General features: G+C 36.1%; 2 protein-coding genes across 5 annotated transcripts; one reads left to right on the top strand and one right to left on the bottom strand.

The window, feature by feature from the left end:
- Nucleotides 1-104: 104 nt before the first annotated feature.
- On the top strand, nt 105-15,816 carry epx (eosinophil peroxidase). The gene is made up of 19 exons (XM_052597167.1): nt 105-393; nt 1,207-1,290; nt 1,914-1,964; nt 2,850-2,940; nt 3,094-3,178; nt 3,352-3,527; nt 3,603-3,735; nt 3,831-3,960; nt 4,876-5,082; nt 6,988-7,360; nt 7,581-7,741; nt 7,824-8,082; nt 9,268-9,438; nt 10,543-10,780; nt 10,853-11,058; nt 11,153-11,317; nt 13,446-13,529; nt 13,606-13,708; nt 13,824-15,816. Exons 3-19 carry the CDS (start codon nt 1,947-1,949, stop codon nt 13,879-13,881), a joined length of 2,658 nt encoding a protein of 885 aa, XP_052453127.1. The 5' UTR covers nt 105-393; nt 1,207-1,290; nt 1,914-1,946; the 3' UTR covers nt 13,882-15,816.
- rab3il1 (RAB3A interacting protein (rabin3)-like 1) lies at nt 15,064-27,118 on the bottom strand. Of its 4 annotated transcripts, XM_052597169.1 has the most exons (12): nt 26,992-27,117; nt 25,876-26,147; nt 22,532-22,742; nt 21,985-22,080; nt 20,991-21,068; nt 20,690-20,914; nt 18,853-18,981; nt 18,671-18,777; nt 18,058-18,081; nt 17,607-17,706; nt 17,451-17,517; nt 15,064-16,570 (listed from the first exon to the last, which is right to left on the bottom strand). In XM_052597169.1, exons 2-12 carry the CDS (start codon nt 26,067-26,069, stop codon nt 16,485-16,487), a joined length of 1,317 nt encoding a protein of 438 aa, XP_052453129.1. In that variant the 5' UTR covers nt 26,070-26,147; nt 26,992-27,117; the 3' UTR covers nt 15,064-16,484. The 4 variants fall into 4 exon arrangements, with proteins under 4 accessions (XP_052453129.1, XP_052453130.1, XP_052453131.1 ...); XM_052597170.1 differs by lacking the exon at nt 18,058-18,081 and having other exon boundaries at nt 26,992-27,118; XM_052597171.1 differs by lacking the exons at nt 25,876-26,147; nt 26,992-27,117 and adding an exon at nt 23,992-24,158.
- Between the last annotated feature and the right edge of the window lie 93 nt (nt 27,119-27,211).

Raw genomic sequence — 27,211 nt, 5'->3', positions numbered from 1 at the left:
TCATCGCTCTTCATGCAAACTAACTTTATTTGAATGCATGAAGAGAGTCCTAACAATCGACCTGTGAGGATTTTATTAAGCTCATTATTTTCACACTGACACTAGATTTGGATTGTAAATGGATGTGCTGTGCTACACAAACACATCTACATCTTGTGCCAGCTTGACACTGGTTTCTTCTTCTGGTTTCGTCAGACGTGTGCTGCATCAAACCTGCCGAGAACAACAGCCTTTTAAAGTCATCGACCTGGAATCCCCGAAGTTCTCCTCACTTTCCAATTTCTCTTATCAGACTTTCAGAACGGTCTGTTTTTCTCTGTTGCTCCACTGACCTCTTTTCCAGGTGTGTCTTCTATCAGATCGTCCCTGTGCCAGCAGAAGTGTCATCCACAGGTGGGCAGAAAAAGAAGGATTACGGGAAGCACTGACAACAAACTCCTCTAACACTAAATGTTAAAGAAGCAGTTCACCTAAAAATGAAAATTAGCTTAAAATGTATTCACCCTTGAAATGAGCACTTGAAATGAGTTCTTTATCAGAAATTATTTGAAAAAATTTAGCATTGTATGTCTTGCTCACCAGTGTATCCTCTACAGTGAATGGGTGCCGTCAGAATGAGAGTCCACACTTTTTAAAAAAAATAAATAAATAAATAAAATAAAAAAGAATGAGAGTCCACACAGCTGATAAAAACATCACTGTAATCCACATCACTCTATCAAATAATGTCTTGAGAAATGAAAAACTGCATGTTTGTCATTTTAATTTTTAACCATTGTTCCAGCTAAACTACACATCCATAATACATAAAATATGGACTGATCAAGAACTGTTTATAAGCCGAAACAGCCCTTAATTAATATATGGGTGCATTTTGTTGTGATGAACTTTTTCATTGAATGAAGTGTTAATATATTATGGACTTCTGTTTTAGCCAGAAGCAATGGTTTAATGTTATTGTGATGTTTTAATCAGCTGCTTGGACTCTCGTTCTGACGGCACCCATTCACATCCATTGGTGAGCAAGTGATGTAATGCTACATTTCGCAAAAACTGATGAAGAAAGAGAACTCTTATTGAATTAAAGTCTTATCTAAATCAAATTTATCATCATGCTTGTGATTGGTTTAAATTGTGATTTTGTTTTTGGTATTTTTAATATTTTTGTGCAACAAATTTAAATTTTTTGCTTGTTGTCTGTTAAAGTGTATCTTCTATGTGCTGCCTTCTTGGCCAGGGCGCACTTGTAAAAGAGATCTCAATGTGATTTCCTTCCCTGGTAAAATAAAGGTAAGTAAATAAATAAATAAGAAACTCATCTACATCTTTGATATCCTGTGAGTGCATACATTTTCAGCAAATATTCATTTTAGATGATCTGTTCCTAGGTTCAGTAAGTGTCATCCAACCGCATTTGTTCTCCAGAGGTTTCCTCAAATCATTTTCTTTGAGTTTTTGGTGAGAAAACCTGTGTTTTTACTCGACTTAGACCATAATAAGATCATAAAACTCCCACAGAATTTCAAGGATGACCCTAAGCTCTATCAGTGGCTCTCTGTGACTTCCACGAGGAGTGATTGTGTCGATAACCCCGTTAGATAGAGCGTGATGTGTTTGGATGGAGAGCTCATTAGGGCGAGACAGTCACTCCGTGTGTGTTGGGGATCGTTTGATGTTGAATTGTTGTCACCAGTCACACAGATAACAGAATTCTGCACATACCTGCAGACCAAAGCCAGCATATAAAACTCCTTCTCACACGCATAATTACACAGAATTGTACAGTCACACAATGTAATAGTTGCTGATGCATTAGTACTTACATATTTAAACACTTAACTGAACATATTTATTTTCTGTATTCATTGTTATTTATCTACAATATTTTTGTACATTAATGTGCACATCTGAAGCAAGAACAAGAGTGAGTATAGAAGACCGTACAGATGGATACGACGTGCTTGGTAGGTGCATCAAAAATTACACAAATATTATTTTTGATATAAATATTTATAGTAATATTGTAATATATAGTAGCTGCCTAATTCTGCTATATATAATGTTTCGTTTTGTTCTTGTTAGTGTGTGTTTGTGTGAGTGTGTGTATATATATATATATATATATATATATATATATATATATATATCTTAAAAAAATAAATTGTACATTTAAAATACAGCATAATCATTTTTATTTCATAATAGTATTTTGGGTTTTATAGTTTTTTTTAAATTATTATTTATTTTTTATTTTTTGGTATAGCACTGATTCTTGAGACATGGGATAAAACATGTCCAGCAATTGTAACTGCTATTAGGTTCAAAAATAAAAATGTTTTCGAATGTAAATGTTATGAGGGATTAATAATAGAATGTAACGTTTAACACAATTATCCCCTTCAGTTTAATTTAATCATTATTTTATCAAATCTTATTGTCACTTATTGTCTTCTCACTACATCAAAACCTGTGTCCACAGAGAAAGGTTCAATCGTTACGCAATAAAATGGATAAAAATGTTTTATTATATGCAACACTTAATAATATCTCGTATCAAAGCAAGGTTGTTTTTCAAGGACATACATGTTTCATAAGGCTTCAAGGTTGTGTCTCAACTTTTTGTCAGACATTCATTAAAATTAGTGCTTTCAGAAGATTAATCCTTTAAAAAAATTAAATTTTTTGTTTGCATTATATTACATTATATATTTATGTGTACTGTGTATGCTTATTACGCATGTATAAATACAGTATATATTTTATACATTTATATATTCATATTCTTATTTAAACCTGTTTGGTTTATTAAGTATCAGCAGGCTAATACATGTATATTATTCTCATCGCAGGAATCTTCCTCATGCTTGATTATATCTATACTTCTGATATTGTGTCTGCCGCTGTCAGCCACATCTCATTTTCCTTCCCAGAATGCAACAGGTACCAAAGTATACTCTACAGATCCAGTTAGAATTGTTATGGTTCAAAATATAAAGGTCACAGTATTTGAATTCCATTATTGCATTTTTGTCAACTCTGATATTAAAACTGAATGCCAGTTTTTGAATTGAATATTTAGCGGTGTTTTTTTAGTGTATTTGGGATCTAGTTTCATCCAGGAAGCTTTACGCAGAGCCAGAGAGCTGACAGACGCCGCGTACGCTCACACCAATGACAGGTGACACTTACTCAAAGTCAAAGCTCATTTGATTTAAGTATCCACCAATCAAATCAATAAAAGAAACTGAGTCAAAATAGACCCAAATGAGTCACGAGTTGTCATACAATTAGATTACATGGGTATAAAATGATTTATTTTCTATATTATGCTTTCTGTCTGCTTTCTATCAGGGTGAAGACGTCCGTATCAGAGGGTTCTGTGCGACCCAGTGACCTGCTGGCCTTGTTTAAACAAACCGGCCCTAAAACCAGAAGCCATGTCCGATCTGCTGAGTTTCTGGATAATACTGTAGAGCTGATTAGAGAGATGGTTTACACAAACTCCATGGACAAACCCGACCCCACTGGTACACACACACATTTGGGTCATTTACAAGTACATGATTTTGAAGTCGTATCAACTTCTGATGTGTGCGTTTCAGAGCTTTTCAGTGCAGAAGACATGGAGACCATACTGCAGGTTACAGGCTGTTCCTCAGAGACACTGAGCCCCGTGTGTAAATCTGACTGTCTGTCCAAACGTTACCGTACCATCACAGGACACTGCAACAACAGGTGCACTCGATATCAACATATATCATTGTTCATTCAGTTTCTGTTCTCAGAAAGCATCGTATTTTCTCTTATCAATGCTGTTTTTCACTGTGCAGAGAAAACCCTCAATGGGGGGCGGCAAACACTGCTTACACCCGCTGGCTTTCGCCGGAGTACGAGGACCCTCGAGGAGCCCCCAGGGGCTGGAACCCAAAACACACCTACCACAACCACACACTGCCACCTGTAAGAGTGATGTCATCAAAGTTGTTGTTCTGGCTTTTATATAATGTTATTGATTTTCTTCTTGAAATTTGAAATTAAGTGTGCTTTATTAGCCTGAAAAATACATTAACATTTATAATGTTAAAGTGTTTACATATAATGAGATATTTTGCATAATAATACATAATCTATACAATGGGAAATGGTGCCAAATTGGTTAAATAAATAAATAAATAAAACAACATTACAAATTACATTACTATTATTATTATTAAAATGGTTCAAATATAAACACAATTACTAAAATAATTCATTATTATCAAAAATGTGTAATAAAATAATATTAAATTATAAATTAATCCTAGTGCAACAATAAACAAAATTTTAGTCTTTTAATTTAATTAAATTATAAACGATAAACTATTATGGCTTATTACTGCATCGATGCAAAATCATCCACATCCACAGCATCACTATGTATCATAGATATGATTGATTTTTAACACCCCTCTTAGTTTGTTGCATAAAAATTCACTTTTTATTAAATTAAATTAAATAATAAAATGTATGCATTTAGCAGACGCTTTTATCCAAAGCGACTTACAGTACATTCAGGCTATAAATATTTACCAACCTGTGTTCCCAGGGAATCAAACCCCCAACCTTGCGCTTGATAAAGCAATGCTCTACCAATTGAGCTACAGGAACACTTTTTATACTTTTTTTGTTCTTTTTCACTTTTTTGTCACTTTCTTATAATTTAATATTCTACAGAACCTTCTTTTACTATAAAGAACCTATTGTGAAATGGAAAGATTCCATGTTAAAGGTTATTCATAGAACCATCAATGCCAATAAAAACAAAAAACAAACTGAAGATAAAATAAGACCAAATAAGTCTTCCGGATTCAATCAGATCTTATTGTCTCTGTGCAGGTCCGCAGCGTGTCGCAGGAGGTTCTGTACACTCATAACGAGAACATCTCTCTGGACATGTCTCTGTCTCATCTGCTGGTGGAGTGGGGTCAGTGGATCGATCATGACCTGACTTTGACCCCTCAGAGCCCCAGCACAGCAGCCTTTAAGACCGGAGCGGACTGCACACAAACCTGCAACAGAGACACACCGTGTTTTCCAATACAGGTGCGTATTACACCCTGATAACAAGGACTGCCCCCTAATAGTCGACTAACTATTGCGCCGGAGCGCTCACTTGCTCTTAAAATACTCACATACAGATAAGAGTAATACTTTTTTTTAATCTGTAAAGACTCTACATTTATTTGTGTGCTCTCAAAATAACATAACAACATTGTGCTTTTGTAAAATAAAGAAAGCAAACATGACGCACTTTCTGTCATCTCGGTCTCTGATAACTTGAATGAGGCACGTATATAGCGCTATACTGTGTATTGCTGTGCACCCAAAGCGCTTTACAATCATATGAGGGGTCTTTCCTCAACCACCACCAGTGTGCAGCATCCACCTGGATGAGTACAGCGACGCCAGTGCGCTCAGCACACACCAGTTACAGGTGGAGAGGAGAGAGAGTCATAGAGTCAGTCGAGTGGATGGAGATGATCAGGAGGCCATGATTGACAACCAGTGGAGGGAATTTGGCCAGGACACCGGGGAAACACGCCTACTCTTTACGAGAATTGCCATGGGATTTTTAATAACCACACAGAGTCAGGACCTTATCTGAAAGACAGTGGGTTTTTTTACGGTATAGTGTCCCCATCACTATACTGGGGCATTAGGACCCACACAGACCACAGGTTGAGCACCCCTACTGGACTCACTTACATCTGTTCCAACAACAACCTAGTTTTTCCAGGAGGTCTCCCATCCAGGAACTGACCAGGCTCAACCCTGCTTAGCTTCAGTGGACAACTATTGACTCTCGCTGGGATTTGGCTACACTCCCTTCGAGTGGCCAGACATGAAGCTTTACAGTTCATTTCTTTATTTAACCAGGTTAAAACCTCATTGAAATTAAAATCTCTTTTTCAACAGTGACCAGGCCAAGAAAGCAGCAATAAATAACACAGTATATACAAGTTAACATTACAACACAAAACAAAAATCAAAGATCACAACAGCAATTCACCAAAGGATAAAGCACACTGCTTGTTAAAAGTAGCTTTAAAAAAAAGTCAAATCTTGCCCTGTGCCTGTGAGAGAAGGTGGTATTCTCTCCTCAGTGGTATTGATAAAGGTGCTGCAGATAGTAGCTGGATCATCTCCCGAAACCAGACTTGGTTCCTCTAGAGAGGGGCCACAAGGAGAAGAGACCATATTGTGTCCCTAATTCGCCTCATAAACTGGGGTAGCTGGGGTTTGAGAGGAAGGCATATAGACGGGTGTTGGGCCAACCGTGGGCCAGAACATCCCGCTGTCTTGAAAACTAGGTTGGGAGGCGAAGAGGTCGAACTCTTGCCCTGCCAAAAAACTGACCAGATCATCTGAACTGTCTGGGGATATAGCATTCATTCCCCTGTAGCTACTTTGTCCCTTGACAACATATCTGCTTCCTGTCTGTTCCTGCTTCAGTCTGCCCAAAAAATGATCCGCTCGTAGTGAGAGGAGTTCTCTCTGTGCGGTTTTGAGTCATCCTGTAAAGGGTACGTGACCCGAGGCCTCCTTGGTGGATGATATAGGTTACCAAAGTCATGCTGTCCGAGTGCACCAGGACGTGTTCCCCTTGAAGGCTTGCAGGAATGTTTTCAGGGCCAGCAATCAGCCATCGTTTTGAGGCAGTTGTTATGTTGGCATCGCTCGTTGGTCGACCCGGATTGCCCTCGTACAGAGCGCCCAAGCCCAAGCTGGAGGTGAACGAAGGTCTTACAGGTTTGGAATGATGTGAAGGTGCATAATTACTGACAGATTTTTTCTTTTTTGGATGAACTATCCCTTTAATAAATTTGTGATTAGTTGACTAACGCTTAGAATGAATGACTACTAGTCGACCAGAAAAGGCAGCCCTACTTAAAACAGATGCTGGTTCGTACACACTCTGAACATCTGTTCCTTCTTCTTCACATTCAGATCCCTCTCTCCGATCCTCGCACAGGGACTCAGAGCTGCATGCCGTTTTTCCGCTCTGCTCCCAGCTGTACGATTCCACTCGGTCACCGGGAGCAGCTGAACGCTATCACGGCATTCGTGGACGCCAGCATGGTGTACGGGAGCTCAGATGGGCTCAGCGAGGCCCTCAGAAACCTCTCGTCCCCTCTCGGCCTGCTCGCCGTCAACCAGCTCCACTCAGACCAAGGGCTCGGCTTCATGCCCTTCCTGACCCGCACGCAGATGAACCTTGACCCCTGCGGCCCACGGGAGCGGATCGACCCCGTCCCACTCTCAGAGACACAGCAAAGGCTCAACATATCCATGGGGAACAGATCGTTCTGTTTCCAAGCAGGTTGTAGGCATTTTTCTGATTATTCTGATTATTTATAATGATTTTTTTCATGTCGACTTTAAAGCTATTAAAGCTATTAAAGCTAAAACACCTTATTAAAAAAGGAAAATAAGTCCCTATTTCGGTCATTTTATTAAAGATGTCCCAGATAGGTCTTTGCTTTGATTCTTTCTGATTTAAACTGGCCAGTTGATGAGCTGTTTTTGTGTGTGTGTCTCAGGTGACTCCCGGGCCAATGAGCACTTGGGTATGATCGCTTTGCACACGCTCTTTCTGAGAGAACACAACCGATTGGCTGAGGAGCTTCACAAGCTCAACCCACACTGGAGTCCGGACACGCTGTACCAGGAGGCCAGAAAAATACTGGGCGCAGTCCACCAGGTGAGAAGATAAAACCTGAAAAACATAATAAAAGGTTACTTCATTTATGCATGTCTTTGACTTGCTGAATCTTGTTTGGAAGATCTTGACATGGGATCACTACTTGCCCCGAGTCCTGGGACACAGTGCTTACCTGGCCCTCATGCCCCTATACAAAGGTTACAACCCCACGGCTGACCCCAGCATCTCAAACATTTTCTCCACCGCTGCCTTTCGGTTTGCACACGTTACCGTGCATCCGGTTGTGAACCGCCTCGGACCTGATTACCGGTTGAGCCCTGAGCACCCGGCTCTGCCGTTACACCACTCTTTGTTTGCATCCTGGAGAGTCGTGCAAGAAGGTTTGTTTCACACACACACACACACACACACACACAGTTAAAGGGACAGTTAACCCAAATATTAAAAGCATCTTAGGTGTATATGACTTTTTTCTTTCAGACGAATCCAGTCTGAGCTCTATTAAAAATGGTCTTTCAAGCTGTTTAATGGCAGTCAATGGGTGTTGCAGTGCATCAGTCCAAAAGAAGTGCAATAAAGCGCATCCATCCATAATAAACACAGGGGGTGAACAAAGACCTCCTCTAGTGAATCGATGCGTTTTGTAAGAAAAAAATTACCATATTTAAAATGTAGCAACACACAAGCACGTAGAGCAATAGTGCTGATTTTGTCCCAAATATCAAAAATTATATTAAGTGTCAGTTTTTCAAATTGAGATTTATACATCATCTTTATAAGGATCTGACAATATTTGGCCGAGATACAACTATTTGAAAATCTGGAATTTGAGGGTGCAAAAATTCAAAATACTGAGAAAATCACATTTAAAGATGTCCAAATGAATTCTTAGCAATGCATACCACTAATCAAAATTAAGTTTTGATATATTTACGGTAGGAAATTTACAAAATATCTTCGTGGTACATGATCTTTACTTTATATCCTAATGATTTTTGGCATTAAAAGAAAAATAATTTTGATCCATATAATGTTTTTTTGGCTATTGCTAAAAATATACCCCAGCGACTTAAGACTGGTTTTGTGCTCCAGGCTCACAAATGTGATTTTCAACAGTTCAGTAAATAGTTGATATTGTTATATTTTAAATACAAATTATGTGTTTTTGCTCAATTTTGCAGATAGCATATTACCATTTAAAGCCACAGGAGAATTAAGGCATGTCTTCGAGCAACACAGCGGTGTTTCATTTCTAAATAAATCCGCTTTTAGAACAAATCGTGTGAATCAATGATTCAAAGACCCATTTATAAAAGAATCAGCTGTGTGAATGAATCAAATGAATGAATGATTCATAAAAACATTTACCGCCACCTACTGGCAGATTAAGTTTTTTTTCATCATTTCATTAAAAATAATAATGATAATAAAAATAAAAACATAAACATGTCATCATTTACTCACCCTCATGTTGTTTCAAACCTTTCTTTTGTGGAGCATAAAAGAAGGTATTTTGTACTCAACAGCATGACGTTATGATGCATAATGAGTGTTCTTGTGTGCAGGTGGCATTGATCCTGTGCTGCGTGGTTTGCTGTTGTCCCCAGCTAAACTGCAGACAGCAGATCAGATGATGGTGGAGGAACTGACCGAGAGGCTCTTCCAGGCTCAGGGAGGGCTGCCACTCGACCTGGCGGCGTTAAACCTGCAGAGGGGTCGAGATCACGGCCTACAAGGTGCCAGTCAGCAGGCTGTCATTAGTTGAGCATAGTGAGCTGCTTCGCCTACATAGGCAACTGGCTTCTGAGGGAGCATCCTAACTGAAATTAAATCCCATAAGTGAGGGATTTGAATTGCTGAAGTGCACAAGAGACTCGACTTATGGTTGCATTTGATTCTGATATACTGGTAACATAATGACACATCACTCTACTAAGCATAATATGGCTTTTTTATTATTTAAATTTGTTTGTGTAACACAGAAATCAAGTTTTCTCTAGAAGCTAGAAGCACCTGTATTCACATGCTTGCATTGAGTATTTTTCAGGCAAATTATAGGATATATAGGATAAAATTGGCTTATTTTATTATTAGTATGTGACTTAAAACACTACAAATATCACTACTCGCAAGATTTAGTTTAACTGATAGATTACAGTAGATTTGGGAAAATACAAGTACTCTTATAATCTTAAGTATATAAAAATATTTGCTTAAATATTTATTGGATTAAATATGTTTATTATATGCAATTAAAAAAATCTAATTTATATGTTTGTTAATGCAGTTTATTTATTTATTTTTAATTTTTTTCTGTATTCATTAGTAAAGATTCAATTACAACTTATTAAAGCTCCTGTCATGTTTACACTTAGAAAAATATAAAAATGTGCAAAAAATTACAATAACTTAAATGGACTTGAGAAGATAAATATGCTCATTATTAATTATTTAATTTACTTGCTTGTTTACTTTGGTCTTATATAAAATAAAATGTAATAAAAAAATAAATAATGATGTTTCCTGACATTATAATAATTGTATTTCCTAATATTGTACAAATTTTTATTATACTAAATCTTATCTTAACCTGAAAGATGTCACACTAGTCTTTTATTTTAACCTAAAATAAAATACTATATATATATATATATATATATATATATATATATATATATATTTTTTTTTTTTTTTAAGTATGAATTTTATTTGTTGTCTACCCTATAATTTAAACCATATAATAACACGTTTGTAATTATTTTCTACTAATTTCACTAATCAGAGTATGTTGTGCCAGACTTTTATTTTGCCCTGTGTTATTTTTTTCTCTCTCTCTGCAGGTTACAGCGCGTGGCGAGAGCTCTGCGGTCTCTCAGCTCCTGTGAATGAGTCTGATTTAGCAGGCATTCTGGGTAATGGAGTTCTGGCCAGGAAGCTGCTGCATCTCTATGGAACAGCTAAGAACATAGACGTGTGGGTCGGGGCCATTTCAGAGCCGGCTCTGCCCGGGGGCCGTGTGGGGCCGCTGCTGGCCTGCCTGATCGCCAAACAGTTCGAAGCGCTCCGAGACGGTGACAGGTAATGTGATATTCCACTTCCTGTAGGGTCAATATTGAGTTGTGAGTTGGGTGTGATATGAAATGTGTTTAGGTTCTGGTGGCAGAATGAAGGTGTGTTCAGCTCCGCTCAGAGAGACGCGCTGCGCACCACATCTCTGTCCCGCATCATTTGTGACAACACACACATCCAGCTGGTGCCCTTTGACCCTTTCGCGCACACACTCCACCCAGACGAGCTTCTGTCCTGTGCACACATCGGCCACATGAACCTCTCAGCGTGGAGAGAACCTGACACTGGTATTAGCGACCGAAAACGTGAAAACAATCAAATGATCCTTTTATTTGGATGTGTGTTATTCATATTCTGCCAATATTTGGGTCTCGTTTTCAGACCCGGTCTGTGGCGCGGTCCCGCGCTTGAGTCTGGGTTTCTCTATTCTGTGTGAATCTGCTGTGATTTATCAGTGTCCTGCTGGATACCTGCTTCAGGGAGCCACACAAATCAGCTGTGACCCCAACACCCAGCTGTGGACCCCACAACCGCCCACCTGCCTAGGTTCAGTTCAGTTAAACATTTAACTTAATGCTACAGTAAATGTTGTATGAAATATTACATAGTTAATGTAAAATAAAATAGTGCATTTTAATTATACAGTATTACACAGTTAATATAAAAAAAATTCATAACTAATTAAATGTCAAAGTAAATTTGGAAATTGACTGATCCATCTGACACCAAATTTATTAAAACAATGTTTATATACTAAATATAATTATTAGAGTTGTTCCGATTCCGATACTAGTATCGGAAATATCTCCGATACCACAACAAATTCTGGCATCGGCATCGGCGAGTACATGAACCCATATACCGATCCGATACCATTTTCTTAAAAAAGACCTAGTTATGACCGCAAGCTTTGCCTAACCGCTGCACGGTTCTTCTTCGCTGCTCAAAATGCATTGAAAACACAGGAAGTTGTGCTGTGTTGCCACAAGCAACCCCTGTTTAGAGCAGCGAAGAAGAAATGAAAACGCGTTAGCAGCCCTTATCTATATATGACTGGATCACTCATCACATTCTAAACTGCCAAAAGACAGTGAAGCCGCTACTATATTATAGATCAGTGGTTAGCAGTATGTCTCTGTAGTACCGGTAGTTACAGACTCTCGAGTATATTCAGTACCGGCAGCTGCGTTCAGTCGCTTCCGTGTAAGTCAAAGCGCAGGGCTCCAGACAGTAGCCGAATATATACTAGTGTCTGTGAATATTAAACTGCAAAATACTATTTAAATATTACTCCCGCAAAATCTACATCTCTGTGGGTGACTGGCACAGATGCGCGAGAGCTCGCTGTTTTGTAGTCTCTGCTGTGTGTCATGAGGACACGAACGCATAAACCGTCACTTCATGAGAATTTACCGTTTCATTTGAGAATACTGTCATATCATAAACACAGACACTCAAAGATCTTCATGGCAGCCCATTAAAATAAATGTTTGGTTTACATGAGTAAATTGACAATATATAAAGCTACTGTTGTAGCCTACAGTAATAATAATACATCTCTATAATAATAATAATTATGCCTAGATGGTTGCTTGTTTTTTACTTGTTAGAGATTATCTGATTAATAGATCTTTTTTTATATTCCTAGACTTATTTGTTGCAGTTTTTTTATACAGTTATATTGTAAAACTTAAATACCTTTTTTAGTTTGCGGTGTTAGATTTTTGGCTGCATTTGAAGTTCTTTTTTGCATAAGAAAATAAATAATACTGTCAAATTCATGTTAGATAATAAAAATACTGTAATAAATACAGTAGTTCACCATGTATTTGTTCATGTTTTATTGAGGGATCTGTCTGAAGCACACCATAAAAAAATTCTAGCAATTTACACAGGGCTAGTAGTATATACAGCTGTATATACAGATATACACCCAGGTATCGGATCAGTACTCGGTATCGGCCGATACCCTGAGCCCAGGTATCGGAATCGGTATCGGGAAGAGAAAAAGGGTATCGGAACATCTCTAATAATTATATATAATATAAAATATAAGAATGTATATGTAAATGTATGCACACACAAATATTTTCATAATAAATGCTGTATGTGCTTTTATTAACATATTCATAATAAATATACACATACTGTACGTATCATATTTTAAACAAAAACTTTTATTTTGGATACGATTAATTATTTGACAGCACCATTAAATATTAAACTTGACTGATCCACCTGGCACCCAATTTATTAAAACATTGAACATTTGGACATTCATGTACATTATTAAACTAAATATTAAATAACAAATATTACATTAAATATAAAAAAGTATTACATTTACTAGTAAATGTTAATAATAAAATGTTAAACAGTTGATATTAAATATTAAATAAATAAAAAAGTATAAGTACGCTTTTATTGGTTATTTTAAGAATTATTGAATGTTCCACTCATTTCTTTTGGACATTAATGGACACTCTTTAAATTAAATGAATTATATTAAAATGACATATAAATAATTTATTAAATATTAAATTAAATGGTAAATATTAATGATAAAATAATAATTAACTATTAAATAAAATAAAAATGTAATATAATTTAGAAATTGACATCCATTTGACACAAAATGTTTTAAAAAATATTTTTTATTTTTTGGTCATTTCAGATATTGATGAATGTTCTGCTCATCCGTCCGTCTGTCCTCCACACCTGCAGTGCTTGAACACACCTGGAGGTCACACCTGCACCGGTGAGCAGACTCTGCCGTTTCCTCAATCCATGGCATATTAATCACATAAATGAGCTATTGTTTGTTGCATATGCAGAACCTGCAGCTCCGCCCCTTTCCGCCGCCTCCATTGTTGCGTCAGTGATGTCAGTCCTAGGGGGCGTGGCTTTGATAGTGCTCTTCCTCGGCTGCTACCAAAGGTGTGTTAAAAACAAAAATATCCACTTCAAGCTGTTGTTTAGCTGTTTATCTGTTGTTTATCTGTTTAGCTGTTGAGTGCAATGTATAAAACATATACTTTGTTATTTCTCGCAGATTTATCATTCGGAAAGCCGAGCCGGCGAGCGCAGAATGCTGTCAGAGAAGAAGCTGAAATGGAGTCAAGGTGAAACTGGTTTGGAAAATCATTTGCTCTGTGTTCACATGTTCAATATTCCAGTTTCATAACCACAGTCTGATTTCACAACCTGAAACACTGTTTGAATGAAACCTGTGTGAACATGAATGGAAGCATTTCTAAGATTTCTCCCAGTGTTCTCGCCCTTTGTCTGGGCCCTCCCTCATGTGACGTCACATCAGCTGATGTACAGACACACTTGCTTTAATGCATACTTCTCAGTTTTCTGTTGTTAATAGGTCAGTGAGATCTTTTTATATTTTTTTTAAAGAAATTAATACTTTTCTTCAGAAAGTACAGCTTAAATTGATCAAAAGTGACAGTAAAGAAATGTATGATGTTACAAAATACTTCTATTTTAAATAAATGCTGTTCTTTTGAACTTTTTGTTCATCAAAGAATCCTGAAACAATAATGTTCCCACATAAAATATGAAGCATCACAACCGTTTTCAACATTCATAAATGTTTCTTGAGCAGTAAATCAGTATTTTTGACTGTTTTCTGAAGATCATGTGACTGGAGTAAAGATGCTGAAAATACAGCTGCGCATCACAGGAATAAATTACATTTTAAACTACATTCAAAATAATATTTAACAATAGTACTGTTTTCAACTGCATTTGTCATCAAATAAATGCAACCTTGCTGAGCAGAAGAGACTTCTCTCAAAAACAACAAAATCCTACCGACCTCCAAATTTTGAACGGTAGTGTCAATCTTTGTAGCAGAATATTAATATTTGTTCATAGACATCTAATTAGTTACTTTTGTGCTAACTTCTGTTTTTGCTGATGTAAATTATGTGCCGTGTGTTCGTTCCTACATATGATGAACTTAACCTCAGCCAATAGAATCTAAGATTGTGCTGTGACATCATGCATATATGTATTATACATTTAAATAAGCTTAGACATTGACATAATGTTTAAAAACTATGATTTTAAGCATCATAAATGCACTACTGGAACGATCCAGAAATGGCAAATGAGTGTTTTTACAGGATTTTCCTCATAAAATCATAAATATATACCATGAGTATGTGTTTGTACGTTCATACACAAACTATTTTGAATAAAGCACACGGTTCTTACATGAAGCTATAAAGTTATCTTTGGAAAACGCATTCATTATCCACAAGACAGAACTGAGTCACACGTTTATATTCTGAAGATGCTTTTAATGGAGTTTAAAGGTCATCTGAACATGAGGCAACAGACCTGAGGGTAGACGCCATCTTTAATGTGTCACGAATGAAAACAAGGCTGACAAAACATATTTCCCAAACATTTCCAGTTAAAAAAAACGAAACAAGAGAGAAAACCCAACCTACTGAAAGCATGTTTTCACACATATCAAATTAAATATGACAGTCCACCACAAGCGAGTTCTACACTGTAAACACTGTTTTTGTGCCGTAAGACAGCGATTGTCAATCACTCATGCAACAGTTATAATCTAGTGTACGGAGTGTGATGCATCATGGTACAAGTACCATAACTTGTGTACAATGTTAAGCATTCATAACATAAGTGCTGCTGCATGCACGAGCGTCAGTAACAGACACTTGCATAGAGAAGATCTCTGGAGGATTGTCCATTCAAAGCTGTAAACCGATAATGTGCACAGAAATCACCGTATATGGTGTATATGCATTGCACATGATGGTGTAGTCCTGCAGATGAAGCTCTAGCAGAATGGATTCTATTGCTGGAATGACTAGAATTATGAGTTTCCAACTAGCATTAGCATTCAGTCTTCGTCAAACCGGTGATGAGCTGTTGTTAACAGATTTGAAGAACATACAGGATGCTGGAATATCATCCTTTTTATGTTCCGACTAGAGCGAAAACAACAGAAGACTTCTTCAAATACAAGACAATTATTTTACTATCTTTCTAGAAAGAAAAACTAAACAATGTCTGTTGATATTTAAACATCGGAGGGTTCAAGCTATGTGTTTAATGCAGGACTCTTCGCAAATGGCAAGAAAAAATCTTTTTTGGGGACAAACACTTAAACAGTCAGAACTGTGGGATATAAACGTGAAAACTGCAAAACAAAAATCAGAAGTGCGAGATAAAGAGTCGGTTACCTATTTTTCAATAACAGAAAAATAGAATTCTGAGAGAAATTCAGAATTGTGAGATGTAAATTGGAACCCCTGGAATCGCGAGATGTAAATTCAGAATTCTGAACTGCGAGATGTAAACTCACAATGATGAGGAAAAAAAAGTCAGAAGTGTGAGAGAATTTTTTTTTTAAGTCTCCACATATCAGAGACTTTTTGCCGATAAATGGGAAAAACGTCCTGTTGTTGAGGATGACTGTAAACATTTAGCTCAGTGTTAACAATGCGACACTTTTACTGCATTCAGTCTTTCCCAAAGCTAGAACATCACAGACCTGTGGAGAGTGAAAGTGTTATCCGTAGACTCTGAGTGCTAGTGCTCTGGGAATGGGTCTGTAGTGCTTCCCTGAATACATGCAGGAATATGGAGCTGGAAAACAGCAGCATGGAGGTGTTTGAGTGAAAGTTGAGATGAGTGTGCTGTGTGCAGTGTGCAGTGTGCTGGCTCTCTAGCTCTCCTCCGTCAGAAAGTATCCCAGTTTGGCCACACTCATCTCTCTCCGCAGACGCATCACTTCCCAAAACATCTGCTGGACTGCAACCGCAGGAAAATTACAATTACTATGTGTGTGTGAGACCCTGGACCACAAAACCAATCATCATAAGGGTCATAAGATATATACATCATCCGAAAGCTGAATACATTTCCCTTGATGAATGGTTTATGATCAGACAATATTTGTCAGAGACACAACTATTTGAAAATCTGAAATGTGAGTGGGCAAAAAAATTTAAATCTAATGAGTAATGAGAAAATCATCTTTAAATTTGTCCAAATGAAATTCTTAGCAATGCATATTACTTATCAAAAATTATGTTTTGATATATTTATGGTAGGAAACATACAAAATATCTTCATGGAATATGATCTTAACTTAATATCCTAATGATTTTTGGCATAAAATAAAAATATGCAATATTGTTGGCTATTGCTACAAATATACTCATTCTACTTCTGACTGGATATGTGCTCCAGGGTCACATATACTAGTAATAAAAATACTTATAAAAAAAAAAAAAAAAAATATATATATATATATATATATATATATATATATATATATATATATATATATATATATATATATATATGTAATATAAATATAAAAATAAATAATTTTTATTCTTATTATTATATATTTAAATTAGTTGTGAATAAAATACACATAAAATATACAAATATACATAACTTAATATAAATAAATATGTAATATTTAAAGTAATAAATATATTTTTCTTTTCACTTGCAAATTTATATGGAATTTTAATATATATCAAATATAATTGTATTAATAAGTTAGTTGGGTTAAGATCTTTTTCATTATTTCTTTGAATCCAAGATATTTTTTAAATCTATCCTAAACAGTCATTCATAAACTGAATTCTAGGAGACTAGTAAACAGTTGATAACTCACCGTCCTGTCTGACGAGGCCCTGCTGGATGTACCTGATGTAAGTGAAGAAATTACACACGGCGGTGATCTGTGAGGAGAGAACGCTGTTTATTAACCCCGTCCTGGAATAAACACCTGAGAACTGATTATGAAGAATGAGTGAGTATAGACAAATACTCGTGCTCTGCTAGACGGAGATATATAGTAGTAATTCTCTTTATCTCCCAGTTTGATGCGATGTCGGCAGGGGCGGGACATGCCGCTCAGCGCACATTTACTGTGAAGAGAGAAAAGAGAACACTGGTCAATAGAGCTGTCAATCAAATGACTAGACACTCTTAACAGCCAATGAGATACAAGCCCACAGAAAACCTGTTACTTTCAACATAAACGATTCTAACACTGAAACCTGAAGACACAAAAATATCAATTAAATATATAATATAAAATAAATATTATGTCAATTATACAAAGTGAGATGCACATTGCAAGACAAGGGGTTTTCGCAAAAAACAATTGAATTAGGTGTAAAAAAAAAAATAATAATAATAATTCTCCGGACAGAACAGAAACGGATGTGTTAGTGTAAACAGGATTTCATGCACATCTGGTTCTTGCACTGACTTACGTTTCTATGGGTGTCCGGCAACCGCTGTGAAAACAACCCCAGATCAAACAGTGATTAAAGAGGGATTGAAGTGAGACTTCCCAGATCAAAGTGCAATCGGTCGGATTCATGTGTATTTGTTTCCCCCAATGCAGGCAGAATTAAAGAGGGTCCCACACGCCGAATCAAAGACGCTTAACTTTGATCTGGACTTATCAAAAGCAGAAGCCAGGTGAAGCACTGGCTGCTATAATGGTATTAAATTAAATGTAATGATATAATTTATATATATAACTAGCTTTCTAAAAATGCAAAGTGCATCATAATTTGCATTCTGTCAAATTTGAAAAGAAATGCAAACATGCTCACATAACTTCATTATTTGCTTTCACATTTTTTTTTTTTATTGTTCAGCTTGCATTTTTAATTGGATTTGTCATTATATGAATAAAAGATATTTAGTGCACATTATTGGAAGATGTAAATCAGCATTTTTCTGAGTGAAAAGAGAACAAATTGATTCTGATGCATGCACGATTTTTCACAATTCCTTGAATTCGTCTGATTGGCCAAAAGCGTGAAAGAAGGGGACTGATGTGTTTTGTTTAAATGGATTCATCCATCCATGACTTACTTGGGTCCTCCCCTTTCGAGGGCTTTGACCGTGTGCAGAGCAGACATGGCGATGGGCTCGATGGTGAGAGAGTTATTCTCCACTGCGCACTGGACCGACTGAGACAACTGGAGGAAAAACACAAGAGAACGTCAGAGAGAGAGAGGAAACAGAGGATCAGAGGAAGACGTGTGCACACACACCTCAGAGCAGGTGAATGAGAGACATGGCCCGATATCTTCTCTGTACACCCTGCTGATGAACGCTGAGGAGCGATCCAGACTGGGCACCTCCTTCCACGAGAGGAACTCTGCGAACAACACAGAGTCCAACTAGATAAAAGAGAGAGAGAGAGTTTAGTTTATCCTGAATAAAGGGATAGATCAACCAAAAATGAAAATTACCCCATAATTTAACCACCCTCAAGCCATGCTAGGTGTATATGACTTTCTTCTTTATTTTAATGAGTGTTATTTTTCAACAGTCCAAATGAAGTCCAATAAAGTGCATCCATCCATAATAAAAAGTGCCTCCCATGCATCAATTTGCTTCAGGAGGCCTTTATTCACCCTCCGGAGACATTTGAGGCACATTTTATTATGGATTGATGCACTTTATTGGACTTCTTATGGACTGTTGAAGGATGGTTTGAGGGGGAGTAAATTATTGGGTAGTTTTCATTTTTGGGTTAACTATCCCTTTAACCATTCAATTAATTAATGTTACTTTCATAAGTCATTTCCTTTTCTTAAATGTGGTGATTGCTATTTTCTTTTGTTTCCCAGCGGAAAAAAGATAAAACTAGCCAAAGTGGTTTACTGGTGTAAACTTGGCACCACACTGGTGTTGTTTTAGTAGTATTTATATATTTATATTTATTCATGTTTTTAATTAGCCTTTATTTTTACACTTTTTATTTATTTTTAGTAGTTGTTAATATACATTATTAATATATTTTTAGTAATTGTTTTTATTATTTGTAAAACTTTTTCAATATTTATTATTTATTAATATATATATTAATAATAATTAAATATGTAAATATAAGTAATTATTATATTAAATATTAATATTCATTAAATTAATGTATTAAAATTTAACATATCTAGAACTATTTGATTCTTTTTTTTAGTATTTAGTAATTTTTTGGGGTTTTCATTTTTATATTTTCATTATTTTGATATTTATTAATATATTTCATTAACAACATTATTTTAATATGTATTGTATTATCTCCAAAAATATAATATAATTTATTATTATAAAAATATAATATATAATTGTTTTAGTATTTATTAATGTTTTGAACTAGCTATATATATATATATATATATATAATTTGTATGTTCATATATTTGTATATGTTCAAATATTTTTATTAACATCATTTATTTATTAACATTTATTAATATTTCATTATTTTACAGTATTTATTCATATTTATTTTCAGATTTCAGAGTTTTTTAATATTGGAATCTATTTAGCTGTAGTTTATTTGTAGTTTTAGTACTTCGATAAACTTCAATAAAACTTAGTTAACTGCCAAGACAGCATTTCTCATTTTCATTACAGTTATTAATTTCATCTAATATTTTATTTTATTTCAGATTTTTTTAAATTAACAAAAACTATTTTTATTGCTTTTAGTTCACGATAACAACACCACGCTGACCAGACTGGTCTAGGACTGATCCGACCAGCTAAACCACCTTAAACCAGCAAAGACCAGCAAACCAGTTTAGGCTGTCTTTCTCAAAGCAAGAAAGCTAAATAAATGAAGATCTATTTCGGAACCCTTTGTACCCTGTTGCCATTGAGACCTGCCAGGGTTGAGGCACAGGTCACACAGAGCAGCTGACCAGGAATCAGACACACAGTATCAGAGAGAGGAGAACAGGAACTGCACAGACAGAGAAATACAGAGCCATGAGGAGGTGCAGAGGAGGAGGAAAACAGAGGAAGACCAAACCCTCATCATGCAGCTACAGCCTAAAACTAGTCCCCAGAAGCCCGTGGTCTCTTCCAGGAGTGTGTTTGCACCTCTTTGTCCTCCCGGTTTAGCGCCACATCTTTCGGCGTGGGCTCTGTTGGCAGCTGTAGGACACCGCTGGCGCTCTTGTTGCGCGTGTGGCCCCCGGGACGGGACGAGGCCCGACTGGAGCCCGGAGACAGCAGCTGAGGATGGAGCTGGCGGTTCGGGGACGAGGGCGTAGACGTCAGCACCAGGGTTTTCAGAGCAGAGACCTCCGCCTGCAGGACGTCAATCTGAGAAGACAGACGTATTTTGAGACTCAAGAGCCTGAAGTGTGCAGAGAGTGAGACAGAAAGAGTGAGACAGCACCTTGCCCTGGGCTTCCTTCAGCTGCTTCTCAGCTGCCGCTTGTTTCACGTTGGCCTCTCGCACCATCTTATGGGCCTCCTAGAAACAAAAGATGAACGCACACAGGTTTGTGACATTAAATACTTTTGGGAAACAGACATGTCCTGTGTCTGACATGCTTAACTTCATCGAAAATTATATTAAATAGCATTTTGCTAATGTTTTTATGGTTATTATCCATGCAGCATTTATAGCCATGGCATATAGCATATAGAATGCTGAGACTACATGTGACATTTTAAAACATTATTAATTTAATTAAATAAAATTAAAACTATAAATAAATATGATTCATTATTATTATTTTTTTAAATGCATTACAAAATTAAATTGTAAAATGTTTTTACATGTAATATTAATTGTAAAACTATATAAAATACTTATTTAAATTACAAATATAATTAGATATTAAAAATAAAAATACAATTTTAAATAAAACTTAATTATTAATTATATAAATATATTAATTATAAAATATTTTAATATTTAAGAAATGATTTATATTAAATTGTAGATTTAAAAAAATAATTTAACATTAATTGTGAGTATCCATAAATCAACAAACAAATAAATAAATATTTATTTTTAAATGTATATATGAATATCATTAATTATAATTTAAAATATACATAATTTTAATTTAATTTTAATTGAATATAATTTATTACAATATTTAATTATATTAAATTGTTGATTTGTTTTACAATAAAAAATAATTTGTCACCACAACATCATTTAAAATTAGCTAATAGAGGCAAAATGATTATAAAAAGTTTAGAATAGTGGCACTGTTTGACGACCAAAGATACAATGCCTTGGATAAATTCAACAATAAAGCTCAAATGTAATAGAATGTCAATCGTCGTGTCACATGTGTCAGTCTCTCTGCACTGAGACACAATAGTCTTTGTTCATTGTCTGCTGTCAGTGATGACGTCACATTAGTCCCGCCCACCTCAAAAAGACTGGCAGTCAATTCCTCCAATTCCTGCTCCAGCTGGTTCCTGACGTGAGACAGTCTGACACACTCCTCGTCTTTCAACTTCAGCTCCTGAAAACACAGACGAGAGTCTATCAAGCATATTTGAATAGAACTGATTTGGATAGGAGAGCTTGTTAAATAAACAGCAGTCTACCCAAAACTGAAAATTTGCTGAAAAACACAAAGCTTTTCTCTTCTCAAGATGTTAAGTGATGAACTAGAGTGCTGTGTATTATTGTGAGGTTTTCATCAGCTGTGCTGTTTGGACTCTCATTCTGACGGCACCCATTCACATCCACTGGTGAGCAAGTGATGCAATGCTACATTTCTCCAAATCTGATGAAGAAACAAACTCATCCTAATCTTGGATGGCCTGAGGGTGAGTACATCTTCAGCAAATTTTCATTTCTGGGTGAACTATTCCTTTAACGAACCAAAGCACTGATCTGAAGAACCTACAAGGAAGTCTCAAGAACCTCAAAATGGTTCTTGGTGCAGAACAGAACAGAACATGTGGCACCTTCTGTGCAGCATCCAGCTGCTCTCGAAGGAATTCTGTTCCCTTCTCCTTGATCTCCAGAGAGGAGCTCCTCAGACGGGACATGTTGTACGTCTCTCGTCTGTGTGCTCCTGCCTCCTCCTCCTCCTCCTCCTCCGGGGGCTTCTTCTTCTCCTGCTGCCCCCCATCACCCCCCAGTCCAGGCCTCAGATCCGGCTCCAGGTCTACTAACCTGCAAGATTCACCATATCAAAAATCCTAAAGGAATATGTTCAGGATGCATATTGGACATTTAAAGTCTACATTAGATCCCACTGTGATTCCTAACTGTCCTGTTGCCAGCGTCGGGGAGTAACTAGTTGCATGTAACTCAAATTTAATTAAATAATAAATGTAAATGTAATCAGTTGCAGTTACTGAGAAAATGTGTAATTAAATTACAGTCACTTATGAAAATGTTAATGGTTACAAAGGGGGTTACATTTGAATATTTTCACACACACACACACACACACACAGATTAAATTACAGTGACTGCTCTAAAACATGAGACACCAATGTTTCAGGATTTTAGGACACATGCTTAATTGATAACCGTATTAATTCCTATTTGGGTTTATATACATGCTCTAAGATTTTTTCCAAGGCATTGTTAGATGCCTGTGTCTCTAGTCATATACATGCAAAGATTTGACTTTGACTAAAACAGTATCTAGCTATTAAACTATTCCTTGTTAGGATCTTAAATCAGTAGCCTATTTAACCTGATCAGTGATTTTAAAGAATAAAAAGAGGTGCTAAAGTCTGATTTTGTGGTAGCTGCGCTTTAAAATTAAACTATTATTATAATCTGAATTCAAGTGATGAAGGTTTGTGAAAGTCTGTCAGTGTTGAGTTCTGCCTTGCTTTCAATGTTTCAAAATGATTCATAGCTGAAAGCATTTAGTTAGAAATTTAGAAACGTACTCAAAAAGTATGTAATCATTAACATCACTTTAATAAAGTAATTGAAATGGTAACACTACTTCCTACATTTTAAATAACATAACTTAGTAACCTTCCCAACACTGCCAATAGGAGTCGAAGAACATCCAAACAAGGACCATTTCCAAATTCCTTTTACAATATAAGAATAATCTAGTCATGAAAACATAACGCCACACCCTCCTTTATATAGTGTGACAAAGCAGTTAATGGTTTCGTACACGATCAAAATCAGCACTGATTGAACTTTAGGGCGGTTTATGTAACTCTGCGCTCGGCGGTAAGTTAGTCGCGGTATTTTCCGTCTGCGCTCCCCGCCCTTCCCCTCACCGCGCCCGGCTACAGGAATCCCGCGACCCGCGGTCACCGCACACCCGCTCGCGTCAACAGTAATACTGTGACAAAGTTACAATATAATGTGACAAAGTTACAGTGTTACAAAGTTGCAGCTCCGCTTTCCCGAAATGAACAGAGAAACCAGTAAGAAAAATACCTACAGATCTCGCTGAAGTTTTCCGAACCCGAGTGAGCTCTACAGCTGAGATCTAATCCGGATAAACACTCCGGAATCCGGATCCGAGCCACAAGTCCGTGATGTTTTGTTTTGGGTCGGACCGTTTTGGCAGACTTTCCTCTGAGATTGAGCAGGAAAAATGTCCAGCTGTCAATCAAAGGTCACATGACCGAGCGGAGGCATCAGGAATCACGTGTTACGCCTCGGACAAATAGTTCAGTCTATTCTGTTCTGTATGTTATTTATGATTATTATGTTTGTTTATTTCTGGTGTGTTATGTTTGTTCCATTCTGTGATTTTGTGTTTGTCATTTTGTTACATTGTATGGTTCTGTTGCTTGTGTAAATGTAATTTTTGTTCTATTGTTTTGTATGCTATGTTATGTTGTATTGTTCATTTAATTCTTATATGTTATGTTTGTTCCATTGTGTTATGTTGTTTTATGTTTGTAATGTGTGTTCTGTTGTTTTGCATTTTATATATTGTTGGTTCAGGTCTATTATGTTCCAATCTGTTATATTGCATATTATGTTGTTATGTTACATTAAATTGTTAGTTCACTTCATGTACGTTATGTTTGTACCATTCTGTTATGTCATGTACATTGTTTGTTCAGTTCTAGTATGTTATGTTCATTCCATCCTGTTATGTTATGTTATGTTATTATGTTATGTTAAATTATTTGTTCAGTTCTGCCATGTTATGTTCGTTCCATCCTGTTATGTTGTGTTATGTTACATTAAAGTTTGTTCAGTTCTGCTATGTTATGTTCGTTCCATCCTGTTATGTTATGTTATGTTGTGTTATGTTATGTTAAATAGTTTGTTCAGTTCTGCTATGTTATGTTCGTTCCATCCTGTTATGTTATGTTATTATGTTATGTTAAATTATTTGTTCAGTTCTGCTGTTATGTTCGTTCCATCCTGTTATGTTATGTTATGTTATTATGTAATGTTAAATTATTTGTTCAGTTCTGCCATGTTATGTTCGTTCCATCCTGTTATGTTGTGTTATGTTACATTAAAGTTTGTTCAGTTCTGCTATGTTATGTTCGTTCCATCCTGTTATGTTATGTTATGTTATTATGTTATGTTAAATTATTTGTTCAGTTCTGCCATGTTATGTTCGTTCCATCCTGTTATGTTGTGTTATGTTACATTAAAGTTTGTTCAGTTCTGCTATGTTATGTTCGTTCCATCCTGTTATGTTATGTTATGTTATGTTACATTAAATAGTTTGTTCAGTTCTGCTATGTTATGTTCGTTCCATCCTGTTATGTTATGTTATGTTATGTTATGTTACATTAAATAGTTTGTTCAGTTCTGCTATGTTATGTTCGTTCCATCCTGTTATGTTATGTTATGTTATTATGTAATGTTAAATTATTTGTTCAGTTCTGCTATGTTATGTTCGTTCCATCCTGTTATGTTATGTTATGTTGTGTTATGTTACATTAAATAGTTTGTTCAGTTCTGCTATGTTATGTTTGTTCCATCCTGTTATGTTATGTTATTGTTATGTTAAATTATTTGTTCAGTTCTGCTATGTTATGTTCGTTCCATCCTGTTATGTTATGTTGTGTTATGTTACATTAAATAGTTTGTTCAGTTCTGCTATGTTATATTCGTTCCATCCTGTTATGTTATGTTATTATGTTATGTTAAATTATTTGTTCAGTTCTGGTGTGTTGGTTCCATTGTGTTACATTGTGTGTTGTTATACGTTTTGTTATTTTGCTCTGGCACCATTTATCAGCTGTTCATAACATTATACCCGTTGAAGTTAAATCTATAAAAAGCATATAAACCTGTAAAATGTAAAAACTATAAAAATGTTTTGTTTATGTGAAATCTTGACGTACTGTACCTCCCGACCGGGCATCTCTCTTCCTCTGCTGTATGCTGATCCATAAAATCACATTTGCCAAAAAATGTAGGTGACGAATATACAGCTATCCCAGAATTCCTTGCCACCAGCACCTCGTACCCTGGAACAGACCTGGAGCGTGCAGGAGGAGAGGAGGAGAGCTGCACACGATGGATTCCTTCAAAAGCGTCCATCACAGAAAGTATATTCCCAGTCTAAGACTTCTTAAAAACACACACTTGCCGTGAGTGCACTCACTTCTCACAGCCAGCCTGATAAATACAGAGAGATTAGATACACATTCAGAGACTAAGACATTGTAGTTTTTTTTCTTCATGCATCACTGCTAAAGTTTCCATTCGGTTTATCAAAGTGTAACTAAAGCATTGCACCATAACCTAATGTTTGCAAGAATGTAGTTAAATATCTACCTAACATGCTCTCAAAGAGACAAAACTGGGAAGTGTTTAAATATGAAAGTGGATGAATACTCAGACTACAACTATAACATTTATCCATTTTATACATAGAAGTTTAAAATAATTATTTATATGACCCTGGATCACAAAACCAGTCTTATGTCTCTGGGGTATATTTGTAGCAATAGCCAAAAATACAATGAAAGGGGACAGAATTATCGATGTTCCATGAAGATATTTTGTAAATTTTCTACCGTAAATATATCAAAACTTTTTGATTAGTAATATGCATTGCTAAGAATTCATTTGGAAAACTTCAAAGGTGATTTTCTCAGTATTTTGATTTTTTTGCACACTCAGATTCCAGATATTCTAATAGTTGTATCTCGGACGAATATCATCCGATCCTAATAAACCATACATCAATGGAAAGCTTATTTATTCAACTTTCGGATTATATATCTCAATTTCGAGAAATTCACACTTAAGACTAGTTTTGTGGTCCTGGGTCACATAAAACCATAATGAAAATAAACAAAATGACATTAATGACATGATTAAATGTTCGCAAAAATATTTTAGTTGCTTTTGATACAGAAAAGAACACATGTAAGTGTCAGTTTTAAATACGCCATATAATAAGATGTAACAAAAGTCTCCAAGTCCAAACAAAACCCAACAGAAGAATCAGGCTTACCCCAGTGTCCTAATGCAGCTTTTTCTCCACAGACTCTTCATTCAAAAGCACTTTCAAACCCTACTCTCGTTAAATGCACTCTCAGATGCTATTTGCATGTTTTGAGTATCTAAACAGTAGCAGGTCTTTACGCTGGATGACTTGCACCGTCGCTCCAACCCTGAACGGAGTTCCAACACTGGAGGTCAGGCATGGGTTAATGAAATGGGGGCCACACGCA

Source organism: Carassius gibelio, chromosome B25 (assembly GCF_023724105.1).
Source record: "Carassius gibelio isolate Cgi1373 ecotype wild population from Czech Republic chromosome B25, carGib1.2-hapl.c, whole genome shotgun sequence".
In the NCBI taxonomy this organism is placed as follows: Eukaryota; Metazoa; Chordata; class Actinopteri; order Cypriniformes; family Cyprinidae; genus Carassius; species Carassius gibelio.
The sequence above is the reverse complement of the archived record's forward strand: the minus strand, read 5'-3'. Positions and strand labels throughout refer to the sequence as shown.

Excerpts from the sequence above, each read along its gene's own strand:
- rab3il1 (XM_052597169.1), bottom strand. The coding sequence starts at position 26,069 with ATGGACGCTTTTGAAGGAATCCATCGTGTGCAGCTCTCCTCCTCTCCT. Across the intron at positions 20,915-20,990 it reads TGAAGGAAGCCCAGGGCAAG|ATTGACGTCCTGCAGGCGGA; the intron begins GTGCTGTCTCAC and ends CTGTCTTCTCAG. Across the intron at positions 18,982-20,689 it reads TAAACCGGGAGGACAAAGAG|TTGGACTCTGTGTTGTTCGC; the intron begins GTGCAAACACAC and ends TCTTTTATCTAG.
- epx (XM_052597167.1), top strand. Across the intron at positions 3,736-3,830 it reads ACAGGACACTGCAACAACAG|AGAAAACCCTCAATGGGGGG; the intron begins GTGCACTCGATA and ends TTCACTGTGCAG. Across the intron at positions 10,781-10,852 it reads GCGCTCCGAGACGGTGACAG|GTTCTGGTGGCAGAATGAAG; the intron begins GTAATGTGATAT and ends AAATGTGTTTAG.